The following is a 22,186-nucleotide window of genomic DNA, read 5'->3' on the forward strand; positions in this document are numbered from 1 at the left end:
CAACCTCCAATTTGCTAACTGGCTAGTTAAAGATTTGTATTCGGTGAATCAAAAACTGCTGCGGTAAAAATGAATATTGTTCGGTCTCCACGCAAATGGATCAAATCAAAGCCATGCATGATTTGCAAACCAATTGCATATCAAACTGAGATAGATGGAGACACATTTTACCAGGTGTAACAACACCACCATAAATGCATGCACCTAATCCAAATCAGTTGGTGGCTAAAGTTCTCTGCTTAAATTTGGTTCCTTTTACACAGCAGAATGGAGCAGTTATGCCTGGAATGGACCTTAGGTAGCAAATAAACCACCCAATCAGGATTCAGTGTGATTGCATCATCATGAATTTATTTAGCGCGAATTATTGCGTACCCATAGCAAATTAGTATTCTCTACAGTGTCTCATTTTTCAAGGCCAAAAATGTAAGTAAACGAACTGTATTCAAAATAATAACAACAATAAATTGACAGTTTTCTTTTGGAAGAAGTTAACAGAAATCAATCTTGTGTTGCAGCTCCTTGGTTGAGCTCGGCAAACCTCATGCCAACCCGCATAGAATGCTTCAGAAATTTCTCTGCACATCTTCGAACACAGGTTTCCTCTTGCTTTTGCAGGGATTTATGCTTAAATGTGTCAACACAATCACTGAAGCATCTCTCAACCAGTGAATTATACATTCTCAGACTGTAATGAAACATAAATCTTAATCAGGATCCCCATCATATACCAAGTAAAAGCTCAACTAAACAAGCAACAGCTATGTCACTGTTGACAACGTTACCCCTCATCAAGCAATGAACAATCATCCCTCCAATGTTGTGGTCCAAAACATAAAGGTAATTTATATGTTCAAACATGAAACATTTACATTTCAGTATCAGAGAAAATAAACAGCAAAAATGTCACAATCTTTTTTTCCCATGTTATTTAAGAAAAATTTAAGTTGAGTCCCGAGGACTTGTCGGGGCCAAGACATGTCTCACCAAAAGGTATTTACAAATGATCCACCGACAACATCCTCACATTGGAGGCAGGACTGAAACTCCCATCCTTGTGGGGATATAAGCCCAATTCTTACAACCTGAATCAACCTTTTGTTGGTTTTAAAATACAGTTCACAGCCACGATTTCGGCTGCAACATCAATGTTTTTGGGCTCACTGTAGCTCATTTATCCACAATTTACTGCAGTGTCAAGTATCGCAGCAGAACAGCAAAACCTTGCTTACAGGTATTTTATATGTTCAATCATCCTCATTTCTAAAAACAAAACAAAAAAAAAAACAAAAGCAAAATGGAGACTAATAAAGGGGTTATAATTAGATTGAATGGAACTTATTTGTAGCCATCTTATCATACCTAGGCTTCTCTTTTAACAAAATGTTGTTCCCAAAACGTCCAGAAGCAACATTCAGATGTTGCGCTGGTTTTAAGGGGAACTTCACTATATGGGCTTCATAGAAAGAGCACACACAGAGATTTGAAACAATAGTGCTGCTCATAACTTACATAGTATGAAGCCCCGAAATCTAAAAGGAAGTAACCAGTCAACGATTCAAAACATACACGCTCACACAACAATGAAATTGCAGGTTTTGAAAGCGCAAAACGAATAAATGTAGCAACTTAGAGGCTTAAGTAGGAAAGAGATTAGAACCTGTCACGAATTTGGAGCTGATCGATCATGACAGTCATTCTTTGCTTATCAGCCTCAGGAAGCGAATCCAAATCCGCTAACATGCTCTTGTCCATGTTTGATCCACCGATTGGTCACCTTCGAAAAGGGTTTTGCCAGAAACTGTGATTTTGTTCTGCGGTTGAAACCAAACCCTAATTCTGTAGTTGAACAAGATGGTATATATAGGTCACACCACCAGTTGCCACTTAACCAATATTCAGGGTTTGAGATCTAAATTAAACGCATCGTTGCACGTATCATGGGTGTTTGTTTTTTTTGCCCCTTTTGTATCTTGTTCATAAAAAGTAAAAATGATACTAGTAATAGAAAACTTACTTAAACACCACTGAAACTTTAAATATGTTTTTGATATAATATTTGAAATATATTTCCGTATAAATTTACTATTAATTTAATATTTATACATATATATATATATAATATTAATCTTAATTTCAATATATACAAAAATAAAGTAGTTACTTATTTTAAGAGTATTTTTCAGCCTAAATTAATAATGGTTTTTTAGTAAATTGATTTTAAACCTTTTATTATTTTATTTAATTTTCATATTAAACTGATTGCTGTTAATTATACTCTAATGTGACTTAAATTTATAATTACCACGTTTTTAAAATGGAAAATATTTTTTTATTCATATTTTAGCTTTTTTGAGATTAAACATGGAGAATAACATCAAACAACGTCCGTCTAAACCACATATTCAAGTCCTTCCCAACTATATTGGGGCAATCTTATTTATAAGCCCAAAAGGTTAAACCTGAACAACAAGCCCGTCTTGGTTCAAATTTTGATTTGGGTCAAACTGCACTAAATCACACGCGCATTTATTTTTATTAATCAATTAAACATGCTAAATAAAACAAATAAATCATTCATTGCTATTCATATTAAAAAAAGTGCGAGAACAGATGTTTTATTATATTCTTACTCGTATTCCAATTGACCGTGTTCATCTGAAAACACGTTAAATGCAGTTAATGGGGAGTGATCTACTTAATTTTTGCGACAAATATTTTTACAAAAAAATACCAACGGTTAAAATTAAATAAACTGTGAAAACTTATGTAATGTGAAAACTTATGTAATGTTTACACAAGTAAAATATATCGCTTTTCTGAAATATAAATGTTTACGGTCTTAACCAATAATATCTAAAGAAGATTCATATTCTTTTTTTAATGGTTCTACCTGGAGACTCATTCGAGTCTTCCTCGTTTTCTCTCTTTAATCTTTCCACACAAAAATATGCATAAGAAATCCTAAAAAAAAAACTAATCAAATACTTCCCTTAAGGAAAACTTTATCATAAATAATTTCATCATTTTTATGTTCCTGATTCAAAAGTTTCGTTTTAAGCCTTGTAACCTCATTTTTTTAAAGGTAAATTAAACTTTTATTAGGATGAAAATCAGATCTGACAAGAAATATCAAAACTGATTAAAACCAAAAAAATGAGACAACACACCCAGTTTCCAGTGCCAATTAGACCCCACCTCATTTGTTTGACTACACTTATACTTTCATATGTTTCAAATAAAATTTCTCAAACAATCTCAAGGACATGCAATCACAAAATTGATGGAATAGAAGCAAAGTTTTATTTTTTCATTAAATAAACACTTAGTTGCCAACTTTTATCGTTATCTTTGGTTCAACCAAACCTTTTTATACCATGTCTCGTAATCATTAGTTACAATCAAGCATTTTTACATATAAAAAATGGTCTTACCATTTCGTAATTGTATATTTAGCCATACCTTAAAAAATAAATAAACTTTAGCCATGCCTTAAAAAATAAATAAACTGACATCTTTTGAAGTTTTTTTGAAATTACACATAAATCTCCTATTAGCTTTTTTAATGTTTACAACCACCTTCTTTTTTTATTAGAACGCGGTATAATATTTTTCAAAAAAAAAATAATATAATATTTGCCAAACAATTAAAGAAAGTTAATATAGGTTTAAAAAAAAAGTAGTATAATGAAAATTTTGATGAAATCTCAAAAGATGTTAATATAATTTACTAAAAAAATTGTAAGGTCATTAATATTTTTTTATGCAATTTCATGTATATTCCAATAGTAATCGTAAAATTTTTAATCTATATCTAAAAATCAATTTTATCATTAAAAGAGAAAAACACCAATTGTCTTGTCTTGCCTTAGTAAATACAAGGCCCCATAAATGGCTTGACCACTGATGTGGTCATTTGTCTGCCAAGAAAGTAAGGAAAAAAATTTCAAGCATTTAAGTGGATTACACACTTTTATCACACTACTTTAATTTAAATATTTTTTTCTATTCCATTTCATTTTATTTTACCAAATTATGCTTATCCCTGAAAAAGTTGTTCTTTACGCTCTGTCCCCTTTAAATTGAGATTTTCCTATTTTAGAGGTGGACATAAAGGATGCCATGGAGAAGCATGAGAAACAATGAAATGAAATAAAATCACAAATCCAAACAGCAAAGTGTGCTATTGTGAAAGTTGTTGATGACAGAGAATGAAAATGGGTAAGTGATTTGCAATGAAAAGCGGCGGGGGCTAGCTGTTGCTCTTTCAGCTTGAGAGAGGTTTATGACAATGACCATGGTGGCTATTGCCTATCAATTCCCCTAATATAATCCAATCTCATGGATTATGTATGCTCAATGGCTCACATTCTAATAATTAAATATTTCTCATTCATGTATCATCTATTTTTTTACCCTTCAATGGCTAATGTTTGGCACATCACACAGTTTTATTGACTTTGAATATTAGACTCCAACATTCTCTTTGCCGATTCAACAACTAATAGTCGAGGATGAAATGCAATTTTCAACATTAGGTATGTGTGTTCACAAAATGAACTTTAAGAATCGGCTTAGAAAAAGTCCAAATTACTAATAGTAAATATAAAAGTAGATTTCTTGAATAATGCACATTTGTTCAATAGCCAAATTTATCGAGAGAAGAGAAATTCATTTGGATTCGTGGATATTATTTGTATATATATATATATATGGAAATGTAATAACTCAACGGCAATATTGTGATTTATAAAATTGGGAATGAGCTAACTTAAAAATAAATTAAAGCTCATGATTGCAAATAAACTATAATGGGATGTGAACCACTAAATTTGTTTTTTTTTTATTTTTAAAAGTTATGGCTTCTCATTCATAAGTAATTCATGGATACAATTGGTAATTAACTCAAAGAATCAGCTACCAGCATGAAATCGTAATACTAACGTGTGAACTACATAATTTGCTTACCGTTTGCAAAACTCGTCCTAAACTATTAGTTGCTAAAGTACATGATTATTTTTTTATTTTTACAAATCATAGATATTATCTGAGAAGTTTTCTTTACAAGAATTTAACATAATTATCCAGTTAAGATTTAAACTTAAGACAACTCGTGTGTATATATATATATATATATATATATATAACTCATAAGACTACTCGATTGCTCCTTTTCAACAAACTTAAATCATTTAATTTAATTAATTTATTCTTAATTAGCTACCTCGCATATAGATTTTAACTCTTGGTGATGACAGATTTGGGAGTACCTGAAAAAGACAAGCACAAGTGAAACAGTGTAAATATAGAATGAAGTAAAATAAAAGATATAAAATGATATTTGTTTTAAAAAATTGTTTGACTTAGCGTCAGAAAGGGAAACTTTCAGCAATCAACTTGAGACACTTATCTTCATATTTAGACTTCCAACTCTGGTATTTGATTTATTGCCCTTTAAAAATGGAACAACTATATGATTTTTTCAACAATAAAAATGGAACAACTATATATATTTAACTTGTTTCTTTTGATTTTAGAGTGTACTTAATATTTATGAAACGCGTATATATAAAAAAAGATTTAAAAAATTAAGTAGAATACAGGAAAAAAGTATACGATATTATATATAGTGTCAATTTTTATTTTCTTATATTATAAAACTTTTCAAATTATTTGATAGCTAATTTATGTTCATGGTTGATAATTTTTGGAGATTTTGGCTTCTAAACATAAAATCGATGGTGAGAGAATTCAATAGTGTGGGAGCCGTGATAGTGGAGATAATTTGACTAATAAAAATGGATAAGCTGCTAAAAAGTTTTTATTATCGAAGTACCTTCAAGTTCAACGTATTAATCAATTGCATTTTAATTTTAAGAAGAAAAAAAATATCTCTTGTGAGGTTCGAGCAGATCGTCATTCACTATTTAATTTACATGAGTTTTACCAAGAGCAAATCATATTTTAGTGCTGCAAGGAAAGCAAACCTTGACTTGCATTTGCTTGCAATGAAAAAGGTTTGTAATGTAAAAAATAATTAAGCATCAATCCATATAGACATAATGGTTGAAGTGGAGAGCATTAGGATGCAAACCAAATTGATTTGGGTAGAGAACCAAAAAGGTCCACGATCTAATAAGAGATCTCGCACTAAGCTTAATTATTATTATTATTTTCTAAAAAAAAAAACTTGAATGACAGCAATGGTTGAAGTCTGAAATTCTCTCAAGTGGAACCATTTTTAATTGTATATAATAATATTAAATGTAAGTCAAGTTTCAGGATCCAAAGCTAGATTATTATAATTATTAACATTCCTTTCACCAAGCAGCTCTTAGCCCATAGTGTTTCTTCTAGAGAAGTTAAAAAAATAAAATCCAATTGCTATTGTGCTCCCAAATAAACATAGTTTTTCTTTAAATACCCAATTAAACATAATTTGAATGCGCAACTTGCCTTTTTTAAACATATAATATCTGGCATTTACATTAAATAGTCACGGAAAGTCATGTGTAAGGATTGCGATATCATTATCAAAATGAATTATGAATTATGAACTACCACTCCACCAATTAGCCAAATATGTAAAAGTTTAGATTCGTTTCAGTGAAGCCAATAATAAGGGTACATAACCAACTGCCCGATTTAATTTTATTACTATATTTACTTATAGTATACCTTAAGAATATAATTAAAAACAAATAAAATATTTTTAAAAAAAAATTGCGCTACAATCTATTAATAATACTAAAATTATATTAACTTATATATATTTTTAACTTCTCAATCAATATACAGAAAGACACTGTTAATTTACCTTGTATATATTATATATCAAGAAATAATTTGTGCAGCTGTTTTTTTTTTTTTTTCTCATGTCGATGGTGTTTGTGCAACTGTTAATAAAAAGACAAAAGTGCGAAAGGGTAGGTGGGTCATGCAGATGGATTGTGGAGAAGGTGGCATAGAAAGGTCTTGCCACTTGCAAATAATGAATGATGATGGCATTGAGTTCTGTGTGTGTTACGAACAGTAGCAAATTTATTAATGTTACATAAATTCCAATTTATGTATAAATTTCAATGAATTTTTATATTTATATTTTTAAATATTATATAACAACGTGTTGTTTTGATAGAAATATAGAAAATGTTAATATAATTGTTTCTGAAATCCCTTTCTCCAAATATTTTCCTTTTACTAAATTAACAGTTGATATCTCCACTGTTTATTGAATAACAATATATTTTTTTTAAGAAAATGCAATGCAAAACTTATTATTCTCAGAGAATAGTTTGTTGCTTGTAACATACGTGGGATAATTTGGCACCCTACATTCTTAAAAATATTTGGGATTGGTGTTAGGAAGCAATCACATACCTAAAACTATTTATCTATTTGATTTGTCTCGTAATAAGACACGGTGATTTTGATCAGTTGACAAGTGTCCGAATTTTTAAGTTCCATGTGTTCCACCAACAGGCGAATTGGTATATTTTGGGAAGATTACCACCAGCCAAATCAGACTTCCTTGTAAGTTGCGGATTTATTCAAGGAACTAAGTAATCTATACCGATTCTACCACAAACAATAGTAAATGCTTTATAAATAATCTTTATTGATCACACTTGATGTTGATGATGGTTTTGAAAACTATATTCATAGCAAAAGTAAGAAAAATCCTAATTAATGTTCATAAGATAAGATATTGGTTGAAAATTAAAAGAATAATTTTTTTTATTGGGATACCTAAAATTGAATTTCATTTTCATAACTTTTTTTTATGTTATCTTATATTTTATATGATAAATATTTTTTAAAAATTTAACTAATATTCTAAGAACACTAATTAATAAAACCAAAAAATAAACAGGTGGTAATCAACAACCGGAAATTTACATTTTTTTTGGGTATAGATCAAAGCAGAACTTTGAATCATTACTTGTTCTCTCTTTATGAGTTTCAAGATAAATGAATTTTGATAGTATGAAGCAAACATAACGTATCCATGTCTTAACGCGTGTTTGAAAATTTATAGAAAAATAAAAAATTAAGTTTGAGACGTGAAAGTTAGAATTACTAACATTTTACCCTGTGTTTTATTCTGTACTAAAATTATATATCGTGAATTCAAAACGCGGGAGATCGGAAGCTAATATATAGGGCATGTTTGTGTATATGCTGTCGTTGATACGTTCTAACGTACCATTTTGTGAGAAATAAGAATTTATTATTTTTTACTTGAACAGTGGTTTGAGGGATCTAAAAGGAAAAAACAAAATGCTGATAACTTCTTGAGTGTGACTATCAGATGTGAAAACTCACTTATGATATGCACTACTATGATTTCAAACATGCATTTACAACAAGTTTGTTACGCCGTTTAGGCAAGTTAACGTGCATTCACTTGAAACATTTTCATATTATTTTTTATCATTTGTTTATTTTGATGTGACTGTGCTTATTTATGTGCATCCAGACACGCATTTAGTAAACGTGAAAAATCACATATTGGATGTGAAATTAATTAAATTAGTATATTGAAAAGAATAAAATTAAACTGATATGATGAAGTTTAAAGTTGGATCAATAAGAAAGTTCAAAAGCGAACACTTACTCAGTATGTCAATTAGTTGAGGTTTCATCTAATAATGAATAAAAACCTTCTTATAAAAAAGAGACGATGGAATTACTTTATAAGCTCTGGTAGAACCTGAACATATATACTATCTGCTGGACCTTAATTAGGTAGTGACTATGGATTAAACATAAGAATTGTTAAACCATAAGCCTACTACCGTGAAGAATGATCATTGGCTAATAAAGTTTCCAGGTTTGAAGCATCCCGTGAGTGAGACTATTCATGTGTCTGTAACTCTATCATTAATTAAATTTGTTTATCTCATTTTTTTTCTTATCTGTTTGGGACAGTATAAACTTTTGTACAATTTTATCATATACAAAATAATCTCTCTTTGGTTAAGAGGTGTTTGTTTCAAGTTATTTTCTTTCATTCCAAAAAAAAATGTTACTTCTAAAAATATATGATGATGAAGAAGAATGCATTCCCGAGTATTTTAAAATATATTTTTTTGGTTAATGTAGCTACTAGACTTTGGAAGTTACACCATTATGCAAGTAATGCATATACAAATAGGTAATGGGAATGTTTTTTTACATATAAGAATTGAAATCAAAATATCATAAAGTTTATGATACTTTCTTGATATATTATTTAACCAATTGAATTAAAATTTCTTGATAACATATAATAAATATTAGGTGTCAACGATGGATCAAGATATTTTTCATTTATTTCATTACTAAATTCTTGAAGAAATAAATGAAATGAACATGTTACACACTTAACTACGATTATAATTTATTTTCAAAATTATAGGAATAAAAGAAAGGTTTAAATATATTTTTTCTTGTAATTTAATATTTTTTTGCTTTAGTCCTCTAGATTATGTTTGCTTAATTTTTTATTCTTAAAGTGCTTTACATATTTTATTTACTGTTTAAAGTTTTATTTATAATATTTTAAGAATGAAAAATAAAATAAATATATTTTTATAATGATTAAAAGAGATTTTTTTTCAAAAATAAAAAACATTAAATTACATAAACGGATAAAATATTTAAACCAGAAGAAATGGAGAGGATATTTTTCTGTTGAGAATATGTTAAAAATTTCACCATAAGCGGAAACCTAACCTTTTCACCCTCTGTTCACAGAAATAAAAAAGCATATAGATACGATAATATATTTTTTCGAAGAATCAAATATACATAAAATATATATGTTTTGTATAATTTTCTAACAAACATGAAAATAATTGTTTTCAATTAATATTTCCACATGCACTTTCCAGAAATAAAAGAAAATCATTTGAAACAAACGCCGTTATTGTTTCTTCTATAGGATGCAGGTACAAAAGTCCTACAGGAGTATTCCAATGTGAAACATTTTCCGGGAAATAAAAGACAATCACTTAAAGCAAAAGCCCGTTATTGTTTATTCAATAGGATGCATGCACAAAGTTCCTACAGTTAATATTACAATGTGAAATCTCATCATGACACGCGGTTTTGGATATAATATCAAAACAAAACTATCCTTCTAATAATCGATTCAGACCCTTTATCTTTTCTCATTATGAAAAACGAGTACAAGTCTATTTCTCTTATGAAATATTCAGAAAGCGTTAAAAATATTGTTAAATAAAAGAAGGAAAATATTAAGAATAAATTTTAAGGTGTTTGTTAAAAAATTAAAACTGATAAAATTTTATAAAAATATTATTAATTAGTGAGATCCTTAACAAAAATAAAAAGTTTTGGGGTCTAATATTTGATTGGGACGTGAGAAAGAATCAAGTGCAAGATGTCATATCCCAAACCCCGCTTCATCAAGGAATTGATTGTAACTTAGAAGGATGAATTATGAGACTTTGTGCTTTGTAAAGTAAGAAAATTCTTCGAAACAATGTTCTCGCAGATTGCAAAAGTCAATTGTTATTTTTCTTCTCACATAACTTAATCAGATTACTTTATTTAGTTCTTGACGGGAAACACCTAGATAGAAAAACAAACAATACAACCATTTATTTATGTACATTCAGCTAATAGTATTTTGCAAGCTTTTTATGGTTTTTTTTTTATAGAAGTTATTAGATAGAATTTAATTTTAATACACTTTCGAACTAAAGAGCTTTACTTTATAAACACATAATAATAACACTTTAAGGATTATTTTTAAAATAAAAAATTTAATAAAATTAATAAAATCAATTATTTTTATTGGTATGTGATTTTAGTGAGAGTATCAAATAATAAGTACTACTCGACAATAAAAAAAAATCCTCATATTTACAAGGCAACTTTACATAAATCAATAAAACCATCATTAATATATAATAAACAACAACTAAAGTGTGCCTTCCAACCCAAGCATCATCAAACACATTCCAAATGTGAACATTCAATTCAATATGTAATTACAAAAAAAAAAGTCAATGGAGTAATGGGCTACATTTAAATCCACATTAGTCAAATTACCTAAATATTCAAGCTGTGCAGTGATGGCAGCATTACTAATATCGAACCACCCCACCAACATATTAAATTAAGATTAGCCAACCTTTCCTTCTCTCTCTACAATTCGCTTTTTTTCATTTCAATTAAAACAAAAGGCCGAAATTCTTGACAATATTTTTTTATTTTTCATTTTTTCCAAATAAATATATTACTCCAATCTCTCTCTTTCTCGGGAAACCTCAAGTTGACAAATTATCAACCCAAATCAATGAAAGAGAGCCACGTGTCTAGTCAACCTTTATATCTTCGACACCTCCGCTTGATCCAACGGCGCCCGTGGCACTCTTTCCAAGATCCTAAAAAAAAACAATTTTCCCCCGTGTTGACTTTTGATTCTTAATTAACCCGAATTTATGACCCTCATTTAAATTTCACCCTCTTTATTTTTTTTTCTCCCACAACAGAACAAACAACACACGACAACGCTCTCGCCATCAGAATCATCATTCATCGCTCCCATCCGTGACCCTCCCACGCGAATCTCATCCACTTGCCTCCGCGCGTGCGATCCACGCCCGCCACAAAACGTACCCGAACATTGAACAAGATATCAAAACCGGACATAAACCTTTGAGTTTTACTTTATCTTCAACATAGTCAACGCCCCACTCCAAAAAAAAATAAAATCACCCTCCCCCATTTTTGTTTATAAAAAATACCAAGCAAAAAAGCAAGTGCGTTCTCTTATTTTCAAAAAAAAAAAAACTTTTCTCCAAAGTCAACGCCTTCTCTCTCTCTAACTCCCTTCTTCTTATCTCAACTTCAACTTCTCTTTCTTCACATATCTGCTTCTCTCTCTCTCTTTTTTGCTCTCTCTAGTTCTTCATTTTCTCCACCAAGCCATTATGAACATCAATAACGTGTTATAGCAATAGCTATATTGAAAGTAAGAGAAACTAACCTCCAAGCTTGTCATATTTTTTATTCTTTTTTTTTTTTTGGTGGTGGTTTTTTGTGTTCCGATGGGAAACGGCATAGGGAAGCTAACGGTGTGCTTCACCGGAAACGGAGGAGGGGGTCGTCGAAAGCAGGATATATCTATTTTAATAACGGAGCCGTTAGACGAGGGTTTGGGTCACTCTTTCTGCTATGTTAGACCCGACCCGACCCGGATTTCTTCGTCGAAGGTCCACTCGGAGGAAACGACGACGTTCAGAACAATCTCGGGCGCGTCGGTGAGCGCAAACACGTCGACGCCGTTATCGACGGCGTTTGTGGATTTGTACTCGTACGGTTGCATCGACAGAGCCGCGGCGTTTGAGAGTTCAACGTCGTTCGCGGCGTTACCACTTCAGCCGATTCCGAGGACCCTCGTGAACTCGGGCCCGTTCTCGGGGAACCTGAACGGCGGTGGGTTTCCCGGCTCGGGCCCACTGGAGAGAGGGTTCATGTCGGGCCCAATCGAGCGCGGGTTCATGTCCGGGCCCATCGATCGCGGGCTTTTTTCGGGCCCGATTGAGAGGGAAGGGAACGGAATCGGAAACGGATCGGATCATTTTCAGAGAAGCTTCTCGCACGGAGGGTTGGGTTTGGGGTTGGGTATGAGAGTGGGAACGAGGAAGGGTAAGTGGATTCGCGTTTTGCAGAGGGCTATTTCCAAGACTCTGTCTCGGGGGCACAATTCAATTGTGGCTCCGATCAAGGGCGTGGTGGTGAAGGAGCCGGAGTGGATGGTGGCAGCGGCGGCGGCAGCGGCGGAGAAGCATAACGAGAATCTGAGCGTGAATTTGAGTAGCGAGGGGAGTTTGGAGGACTATGATTCGATGGAGAGTCAGAATCTTCAATGGGCGCAGGGGAAAGCAGGGGAGGATCGTGTTCATGTTGTGGTGTCTGAGGAACACGGTTGGGTTTTCGTGGGGATCTATGATGGTTTCAGTGGACCTGATGCACCTGATTACCTTCTCTCCAATCTCTACACCGCGGTGCATAAGGAGCTTAAAGGGTTGTTGTGGGATGACGGGTCTGCACCGGAAAATTCAACGATAAAAGAGGACATGTTGCGAGATGTTACTGCAGATGTTACGGTTACTGATGAAGATGATGCTTGTTCTCACTGTGTTGAGCAAGATAATAATGATAATAATAGAAAGAGCAGTAATAAGAGAGGTAGGAATTCGAGGAATAAGTTCAAGGGTGCTGCGAAGAAATGGGAGGAGAATCAACGGAGGTGGAAGTGTGAGTGGGATAGGGAAAGATTGGAGCTTGATCGGAGATTGAAGGAGCAACTGAATTTAAGTCGATCTGGGTCGGGTGGAGCAGCGAGTTCAATTAATCATTCAGATGTTTTGGAGGCTCTTTCTCGGGCTTTAAAGAAGACTGAGGAGTCTTATCTCGATGTGGCGGATAAGATGGTGATGGAGAATCCTGAATTGGCTTTGATGGGTTCGTGTGTTCTTGTGATGTTGATGAAGGGGGAGGATGTTTATGTGATGAATGTAGGGGATAGTCGAGCTGTGCTGGCTCAGAAGGCTGAGCCTGATTACTGGCTTGGCAAGATCAGGCAGGACTTGGAGAGGATCAATGAGGAGACGATGAATGATCTTGAGTCTTGGGATGTTGATACGTCCAACTTGGTACCGAGTTTGAGCGCGATTCAGCTTACCAAGGATCATAGTACTAGTGTTGAGGAAGTAAGTTGTTTGTCTCAGTTTGATTGCTGTTTTCAGCAGGTTTTTGTTTTGCTACATGTCTTGATTGAGAAATGTTTGGTTTCTGTTTCAGGAAATCCAGAGAATTAAAAAAGAGCACCCGGATGATCCTTTTGCTGTTGTAAATGACCGTGTGAAGGGTTCTCTCAAAGTTACTCGAGCATTTGGTGCCGGATTTCTCAAACAGGTTGGTATCTAGATATATTCAAATCTATTCATTTTACTTTACAGTTGTGTTATACCTTTAATATGAATGGCAAGGGCACAAGGGATACAACAAAGAGAGATAGTTGAACGGTTTACATTGGCTATAACAGGATACATTCCTCTTCCACATTTTTTTTGTTGTCACAGAAGGTTTCTTAAATCCAATAACCAGCCTAATCCTTGGAAGTTAAGGATGTAGAAAAAATTGTTACTGCTACTAATAGTTGTGATACTCATGTTGGATTTCATTCTTTTAGAAAATTAATGTCACATTAGTAATGTATTTCCTCTTAACCTAAATTGGAATATTGAGTTATGAATTTTCAGTGCATCTTTAGAAATCTGGCACATCAAAATTCTGAGCAGCATTTACTAGCTCTAAATGGATACTGTTCTGCATTTTCTTATTGCTGTTGGTTATCTTATGCAGCCAAAGTGGAACAACGCACTTCTGGAGATGTTTAGAATAGACTACGTAGGAAACTCTCCTTACATAAGCTGCCTACCATATCTAAAACACCACAGATTAGGCCCAAAGGACAAATTTTTGATTCTATGCTCTGATGGGCTCTATCAGTACTTGTCAAACGAAGAGGCAGTGGCTGAAGTCGAGCTTTTCATCACATTGCAACCCGAGGGAGACCCGGCTCAGCATTTGGTTGAAGAAGTGTTGTTTCGTGCTGCAAAGAAAGCTGGTACTGATAATTACAACCAACATTTTCATTCAAAAGATCTCACAATCGCATAATGGATCATTGGTTTTACTTTTTACTGATGTTTTTGCCATGTTAATCTTCAGGTTTGGACTTTCACGAGTTGCTCGAAATTCCACAGGGTGATAGGCGCCGTTACCATGATGATGTTTCCATCATTGTTATTTCTTTGGAGGGAAGGATATGGAGATTCTGTGTATAAATAAGTATACTGAAAATCATATATATTACTATCATATATATAAAAAAAAAGGAAAAAAGGAAAAAAGGAAGAGGATATGAGATATATATAGTGCCGAAGAAGGGTGAGGCATCCTTTTTGCCGTTTTCCCCCTCCCTACTCACCTTTTGTAAAACACCAACTAAGAAGCTCTGGGAGAGTGCTTTGTTGTGCAATTTAAGTGGGTGGTGAGGATTGTAAAGTTGTAAAAGCTGGATTTTGTTGATAATAACTCACATAAAAATTGTAATTTTTGTAATAAAAGTCATTCCTTAAAAATCTTTTGGTCGTGCAGAAAACACTAGTCATCTGTGCATGATGCATCAGCATCTTTTTTCCATTCAAAATAATTTTAAAAAATGCAACATATTCCAAATGCCTACAATAAGGCTCAAGGTTCATGCAGTTTATAGTCTACCTTTTCAATTTGATGTGGATCAAACACTATTTGCAATATGGCTTTTTATTTATTTATTTTGTGTTACGCTATATTCCTCTTACGTGTGTCCAATTTAAACCATTTGATGCTTATGTTCTGTTATTGCCAATTTCTTATACGAAGCAAACGTGTGGTGGAATTTCGTATCAGGCACGCTGTTTATCGCAATCAACTTTGAATTTAAGTTTTTGACCTTAATAATTCTATTTTTTTCACAGCTTTTAGGGGTTGAGTCGTTCACGACACTTACAAATAGCGACGATTTTCATATGAAATGGTTCAATGAACATGAATTGAAAGGAAGCAATCTCGACCAATTTAAGCACCAGTCCATTTTATGCAATTAACACCATTCGTGTCCTGAGTGCATTAAAAAACCGACCAAAGACATCGTTTCGCCCCTGCAATTAAAGGAATAAATATTAAATTTCTAAGGGCATAAATAAAAAGGTTGAATGCCAAGTTTCTAAGGGCATTTATTGAAAGATTTCAAGTTAGAAAAATTTATTAAAATATATTTTTATTATATTAAGAATATAAAAATAAAAAGTTAAAAACTTCTATAATTTTCTAGCAAAAACAGAGATGAAGTCTCTGTCGACTGTCGGTTTATGAACAATTTATGTCAGCACAGCTGTTTAATTGTAAGAGAGATAAAGTCTCTGTAGGTTTATGAACAATTTGTCTCATTAACGCAGCTTTTTAATTGCAATTTAGAGAGGCTAATTTTTTAAAGCATTGATTCATCGCTCTCTCTTTTTAAAATGTACATATTTATTTTTTAAAAATTACATGAACTCTTTTGTAATAGATTTGATTAAAAAGCCACAAGACCTGTTCAACATTAAATTCTCACAGTTTTATAATAATATTATTTAGTTTAGTTAGTTTAAATTCAAATTCAAATTTTAAAATTGAGATGTTATATGCAATTAATAGATATAAATTAAATGTATCTTGATTTGAATATTTTATTTCTATTGTTTTCTTAATTTGATTTATATGATAAAATAAGTTATTATTATTAATAATGAATAAATCTCTCATAATACCCTTTATAAAAAAAACTTTTATAAGTTATAATACTCCATCTAGGTTCAAATATAATATAAGTAAAAAATTATTTTATACAATGGACATAAATATAAATAAATTTAATTAATTTTATCTTATTCATTTAATCATAATTCTATTTTTAATTTTTTTATTCATAATATCAAATTCCATTAATGTTGATATTTTAGAAATTTTACTAAAATTAAATTATGAATTTATATATATATATATATATATATATATATAAAAGTTAATTTTAAATATATATGAGTTTACATGGTCTACTTTTTTAGTAGACCGGATTTTATAATTGAATATCATATCTCTATATTTTATTTTATTTTATTTTATTTTTAAATATTACTTAAATTTAAAAATATCAGTGCAATGCACAGAAAAGTTATTAATATATTCACCAATTCCAATAATTAAGTTATGACCTAGGATTATATAAAAAAAAAGTTATGCCCTTGGGATTGGAATTAAATTGCGGGTTGCTCCTAGTCAAAAAGCAATTGAAGTGATAATAAAACTTTTGTAATTTTGTCTCGTGGTTAAGGAATTTAAGGCCACGTCGAGTGGAGAGGGTCGAGGGGTAAGTAAGTATTTTGCATTTTTAAAGTGATTTAACCTTATAAATTATGACTAAAACATATTGAAAATATAATAATCCTCTTAGGATTTTTTTGTCATTTATTTTTTCTGATAGTACTAGTAAACGTTCGACTGTGTTTTATTAAATATAAATATTATCTATTTATATTCTTACTAAATAGATTCGTAAATTAAAATACAATCCATAAATACTAACTTCCTTTTTATATATAAACTAAAATAAAATAACTTTAGGGACACATTCAGCAAAAAGAAAAATTACTTTAGGGACAAAAGTAGTACTACTCTAAACTTAAATATAAGCAAAAGAAGAAAAAATCTTAGAGTATTTTCAATTTAACTGTGTTTATATAAACAATTTAATTTTTGTCAACTTTAACTTAATTAATTTTTTCTTCAATAAATATTTTTATTAAAAAATTGTTTAACTTATAAATATTTCATTTCTCTCTCTTATATTTAATATAGAATTAAGTAATTCACAATAATAATTGTTCATATAATCAATTCTTTCAAATTTTAACTAATTGAAAATCACATATGACATATTAAAATAATATTTTTTATTAAACAAATTTGATTGCATATGCTCTCAGCATCAAAAAAATATAAATTAGCATAAAAAGTTGCAGATGCTCTTATATGCATTAAGCTTAAGTATAACTAAGAAATGAGATGAATGAATTTATCTCATTTTTCTTCCATCAATCTAAACAAACAAGTGAGAAGAAAAGTTTATTTTTTTATTTTCTTTTATTTAACTTTAAAAAAAATAAAAATTTACTAATGTTCTGTTGTTTTTTTTTCCTCTTTTCATTTTCTTCCTACTCATTTTCTTTCCCATCCACACAAACTTAAACCAAATTTGTAACTACTAACAACCATTTAACTTAGAATAAAATGCACAGCAACAGGCATAGAGGGGCATCCATCAGATGCATCAAATGAATATCTGTCACTTTATAAGTATCATCAAATTCGAAGTCAGTAGTGATTCATATTCAGTCATGCTCTCCTCTTAGTGCTCTTTTGATTAATAACCAATCACAACTAATTCCTGCACAGATGGAGGAAGCAATCCATCTACATTAAATGTAGCAGTTGCTCATTCTCTCTTCCCAAGCGTAGAAGAAAGTCATTAATTCAATAAAGCTCTTTTCCCATTTGTTTTTTATCCAATAAAGTGCCACATGTAACCAAAAAGAGAAAATACTATAATCAAATTAGGGACTTAGGGTACTATAAAGTTCCACGTCATGTAGGTTTTGCGAGGCCGAGTAGAGACCATTATTCTCCAGCCCAAAACATTCACACCCGTAAAGTAGTTTGGGCTGATATTTTAATTCATCAACCTTAGGGCTATGTCTGGCTTACTTTCTCCTTCTCAATAATAGTATATGTCTATTCAAGTGTTTTAATTTATTTTAAAATATTTATCACTTAAAAAAAAATTAAAAATCATTAATCATATTTTTCTTATAATGTTTGGATTTATTGACATTTCACCTAAATACTTAGATGAATTCACAATTAAATTATAATTCTTTTTACAAAGTTTTTTTTTGAAAAAAAGTCATTTTGACAGCAATTTAGGCAATTATTTTTATTTCCAAAAAAAGTACATTACGTTTAATAATAGATAATATAAGACGGATGGAATACAATAACCAATTGCATAGTATTATAATGTAATTACGTAAGGCTCCACCAATTGGCGCTTAGTGCAAAGTGCAGATTATCTATCTCCTGACATTTGCTTAACTATATTTGTTTTTTTTTTTTTTGTGGATTCACAAGAAATTTCTCTATTTTGTTCCAAAACTAAAGATAATTTATAATGCTAGTCAATTCAACAACCTAAAAAATTCGTAGAAGATAGTCTTTGGGCTATAAAGTTAAGAGGAACGTGTCATACAATGCTGCTGCCACTAAGGAAATCATTGCTCAATCAATTTCGACGAAATTTCCAATGGCCTGATGGAAGCTCATAAAATACATTTGATTGACTGTGACTTCCACACTTCAACTGCTATGTCCAAAATACTCAATTCTCATCAAGTATGGTTGGACATAACTTTGGTTCAATCCCTTTACACAATAAAGTATGCTACAATATTGATGGAGGGTGTATTTGATAGATTGGGATGAAAAGGAAAGAAAGTGTGAAAAATGAAAATGAATGAAAAGAGAAAAAAAGATAAAGTATAAAAAAAAGAAAACGAAAGAGAGTGTAAAATAAAGTAATTTGATAGATATGAAACAAAGTATAAATGGGATAAAAAAATTTGAGTTAAAATAACTTGGTAAGTGAACAAAAAAAAAAGTTGAATAAGAAAGGATAATCAATTATGCATAATCAAGTAGGCATGTGTTGAAGTTGTGAGAAACTCACTTCCCTATCTCCCTTCTCCTCTTTTCTTTCTCCTTTGCCACTCTTCTCTCTCTTCTACAACAATTCATAAGGTCTCTTCTCTTTCTACTTTCACCTCATTTTATCTCATTTTTTGGTGAAAGTTTTACCCTCCAGATCCTTTTTTTTTTCTTTCAAAAATTGTCGTTCCAATTAACCCCTAACAAACACCCATATTGCAACATTCATTCTTAAATCACATCAATTCAATTGCATCAAACATTCACCCCTTTAAACCAAACACTCCCATTGACTGTTTGATAAAGTAGAATGAAAGTTTTGAATTAAAATGCAAGCATGAATTACAATTATAATTTTTTCATATTATAGAATGTGGACATGGTAATATGGTATTGGTGGTCCCTAATGTCATGCATGATTTTGACATACCAGTTTGGCTAACCTTCACCCACGTACTTACTGTCTCATGCCTAACCCTTCTGGAAGGAGGGAAAACTTGAACTCTGACTTATTCACAATAATCAAATTTAAAATTCAAACACCACCACCCGTCCCAAGTGATGACCCTCAAGATCTTGACTTATTCGCATACGCGTCTGCAATTTCAAATACTGGGGAAAAAAATAAAAATAAAACTAAACTAATTGCAACTTGACTATGCGTCATGTGCAAATCAAAATTCTCTATGCCAAAGTCCAAGCGTAAAAGTCACTCACTTTGCTTTCATAAATCACCGTACGGTTTAAATTGTATAGTATTTTTTCCCCACTCACAGACTATCAATGTTGCCACAGTGTCACGTCATTTGGTAATTAATGTGTTGATTTTTGTTACTATTTTAAAGGATTAGTTGTAACTTGTGACCTCAGCTTGCTTTACTTATTATCACAATCCAAACCAAAACCACTCTCTTCTCATTTTTTTTCTCTGTTGCATCCCAAATGGAATAAGTTCAGACATGTCCATAGCGTTGAACAAAACTAACAGCAGCAAAATGAGCACACCCTTGTTCCATGAATTCAAAAAGCAAGCTTCTTTCTTCTTCAAGGAGAAAATTAAGACTGCTAGATTAGCTCTAACAGATGTCACCCCTGCAGAACTGTAAGTCTAACTCTTTTATGGCATCATCATGAGATTTTGATTTGTTATTTTGTTGATCAGTGATCACCCTTCAATTTTGTTTCATAACCAAAACTAGTTCTTGGATTTCTAATATATATTTTATATTTTATTTTCCCTATGTATGGATGTGTTTTTCTATTTACAGGATGACAGAAGAGGCAACAAGTGGAAATCCATGGGCCCCAGATGCCAGAACTCTCAGATCAATTTCAAGGGATGCTTTTGAGCTAGACGATTATTGGAGGATTGTGGAGATTCTGCATAAAAGGTATTTCCAGGTCCCTTTGTTTTCCTTACCACGTTTCCCACTTTTGTGTCAATCAATCAATCATGTGTAGAATATAGATCAACCAATCAGGGATGAATGACATGTACAATTCTAAAACAGGTTTCTTAAATTTGAAAAGAAGAATTGGAGGATCTCTTACAATTCCCTGATCGTGCTTGAGCACTTGTTGACTCATGGACCAGAGAGTGTTGCGGAGGAATTTAAGAGTGACAAAGATGTCATTAGCCAAATGAAAGGTTTTCAGTATATTGATGACACTGGGTATGTTCTTATTTTTGCATCTCCTGCCTAAAAATCTATGGTTATTAATTTTCTCCTTCTTGACAAGACAATGGGTGCATTTTGAGTGTTTGCAGGTTTAATTGGGGCCTAACTGTGAGAAAGAAATCTGAGAGGATAATGAAACTGCTGGAAAAAGGGACTCTTCTCAAGGAAGAGAGAAAAAATGCTAGAAGGTTATCTAGAGGGATTGAAGGTTTCGGAAGTTTCTCTCATCGGTCAACTCCGGCACAAGGTGTTCTACGTGAGAAATCATTGCCAACCACACTTAAGAGATATGACTCAGACTTAAACAACCATGAAGATCAGGAAAACCATTCCTCTTGTTCAAACAATGTTGTGAATGTGGACACAGTGGCTGTCAAATCTCCTAGCCATCAAGGTGAAACTTTTAAGTCATTGGGTAGTGTGGAAGCCAAGGAATACCAGGATGATGATCTTGGCAACAATCAAATGCTTCCGAAATCTGAAACAAGTTCTAAAGAAAACATGGAGCCTAGCAAGGAGGAGTTCCATCTATGGAACTTGAATGGGGAGTCCAAAGCACTTTTGGATTGTGGTGAAGAGGATTCCAAGCTTGGAATCATCAGAACAGAAGATGATCACCCCTTCAGTTCAGCAGAAATGCATGCCACTGCCTCTTTGCTTTCGGCTTGCTAGAGACGGAAATACTAGTATACTACAAGGGTGTTGAAGCAATTTGAAGATTTAAATGAACCCACCAAGTTCAAGTTGTTAGCAAATATTGCATTTTCAATTCAGAAGAGCATAGTCTAAAGAACGTCTTATGGTACATGTATTCATATTTGATGGATATGGGCAACCATTATGTTACTGCTAGAATTTCCCCTCTATCACGGTTTGTTACTCAACAAAGAGAAATTTTGTCATTTTGGATTGTATTTCTGTATATTTAATCTGCGTAGAGATTCAACCTTCCGTGGCCACTTTAACGGCAATCACATGACCTGTTTTTAAGGCGCTCCAAGAAGTGTCTTAAAACGGGGGGGTTTAGACAATCATTGATTACTTTGGGAAAATGGCATCTTGTTTATTATGTGCTAAAAGGTTTGTTTAAGTAAGTTGTTCTAGACAATAAATAGATTAAAGCAATTTCCTAAGATTTT

At 32.0% G+C, this 22,186-nt stretch overlaps 3 protein-coding genes across 3 annotated transcripts; 2 read left to right on the plus strand and 1 right to left on the minus strand.

The window, feature by feature from the left end:
- Nucleotides 1-324: 324 nt before the first annotated feature.
- On the minus strand, nucleotides 325-1,935 carry LOC114374583 (mitochondrial import inner membrane translocase subunit Tim9). Its single transcript, XM_028332244.1, has 2 exons — nucleotides 1,661-1,935; nucleotides 325-688 (listed from the first exon to the last, which is right to left on the minus strand). Exons 1-2 carry the CDS (start codon nucleotides 1,753-1,755, stop codon nucleotides 502-504), a joined length of 282 nt encoding a protein of 93 aa, XP_028188045.1. The 5' UTR covers nucleotides 1,756-1,935; the 3' UTR covers nucleotides 325-501.
- A 9,934-nt stretch (nucleotides 1,936-11,869) lies between these two features.
- Nucleotides 11,870-15,187, plus strand: LOC114376171 (probable protein phosphatase 2C 4). Its single transcript, XM_028334136.1, has 4 exons — nucleotides 11,870-13,730; nucleotides 13,822-13,935; nucleotides 14,386-14,650; nucleotides 14,755-15,187. The coding sequence occupies exons 1-4, from the start codon at nucleotides 12,063-12,065 to the stop codon at nucleotides 14,868-14,870; spliced, it is 2,163 nt and encodes a 720-aa protein (XP_028189937.1). The 5' UTR covers nucleotides 11,870-12,062; the 3' UTR covers nucleotides 14,871-15,187.
- A 4,992-nt stretch (nucleotides 15,188-20,179) lies between these two features.
- Nucleotides 20,180-22,126, plus strand: LOC114376234 (epsin-3-like). The gene is made up of 4 exons (XM_028334235.1): nucleotides 20,180-20,470; nucleotides 20,637-20,759; nucleotides 20,880-21,041; nucleotides 21,137-22,126. The coding sequence occupies exons 1-4, from the start codon at nucleotides 20,328-20,330 to the stop codon at nucleotides 21,717-21,719; spliced, it is 1,011 nt and encodes a 336-aa protein (XP_028190036.1). The 5' UTR covers nucleotides 20,180-20,327; the 3' UTR covers nucleotides 21,720-22,126.
- Nucleotides 22,127-22,186: the final 60 nt, after the last annotated feature.

This window comes from Glycine soja, chromosome 11, assembly GCF_004193775.1.
Source record: "Glycine soja cultivar W05 chromosome 11, ASM419377v2, whole genome shotgun sequence".
Taxonomy (NCBI): Eukaryota; Viridiplantae; Streptophyta; class Magnoliopsida; order Fabales; family Fabaceae; genus Glycine; species Glycine soja.

What these genes read in the sequence shown, in the direction of transcription:
- LOC114374583 (XM_028332244.1), bottom strand. Translation starts at nt 1,755, where the DNA reads ATGGACAAGAGCATGTTAGCGGATTTGGATTCGCTTCCTGAGGCTGAT. An exon ending in CAGCTCCAAATTCGTGACAG is followed by an intron (nt 689 to 1,660) that starts GTTCTAATCTCT and finishes GTTTCATTACAG; the next exon opens with TCTGAGAATGTATAATTCAC.
- LOC114376171 (XM_028334136.1), top strand. Translation starts at nt 12,063, where the DNA reads ATGGGAAACGGCATAGGGAAGCTAACGGTGTGCTTCACCGGAAACGGA. An exon ending in ATAGTACTAGTGTTGAGGAA is followed by an intron (nt 13,731 to 13,821) that starts GTAAGTTGTTTG and finishes TTTCTGTTTCAG; the next exon opens with GAAATCCAGAGAATTAAAAA. An exon ending in TCGTGCTGCAAAGAAAGCTG is followed by an intron (nt 14,651 to 14,754) that starts GTACTGATAATT and finishes GTTAATCTTCAG; the next exon opens with GTTTGGACTTTCACGAGTTG.
- LOC114376234 (XM_028334235.1), top strand. Translation starts at nt 20,328, where the DNA reads ATGTCCATAGCGTTGAACAAAACTAACAGCAGCAAAATGAGCACACCC. An exon ending in GTGGAGATTCTGCATAAAAG is followed by an intron (nt 20,760 to 20,879) that starts GTATTTCCAGGT and finishes ATTCTAAAACAG; the next exon opens with GTTTCTTAAATTTGAAAAGA. An exon ending in CAGTATATTGATGACACTGG is followed by an intron (nt 21,042 to 21,136) that starts GTATGTTCTTAT and finishes GAGTGTTTGCAG; the next exon opens with GTTTAATTGGGGCCTAACTG.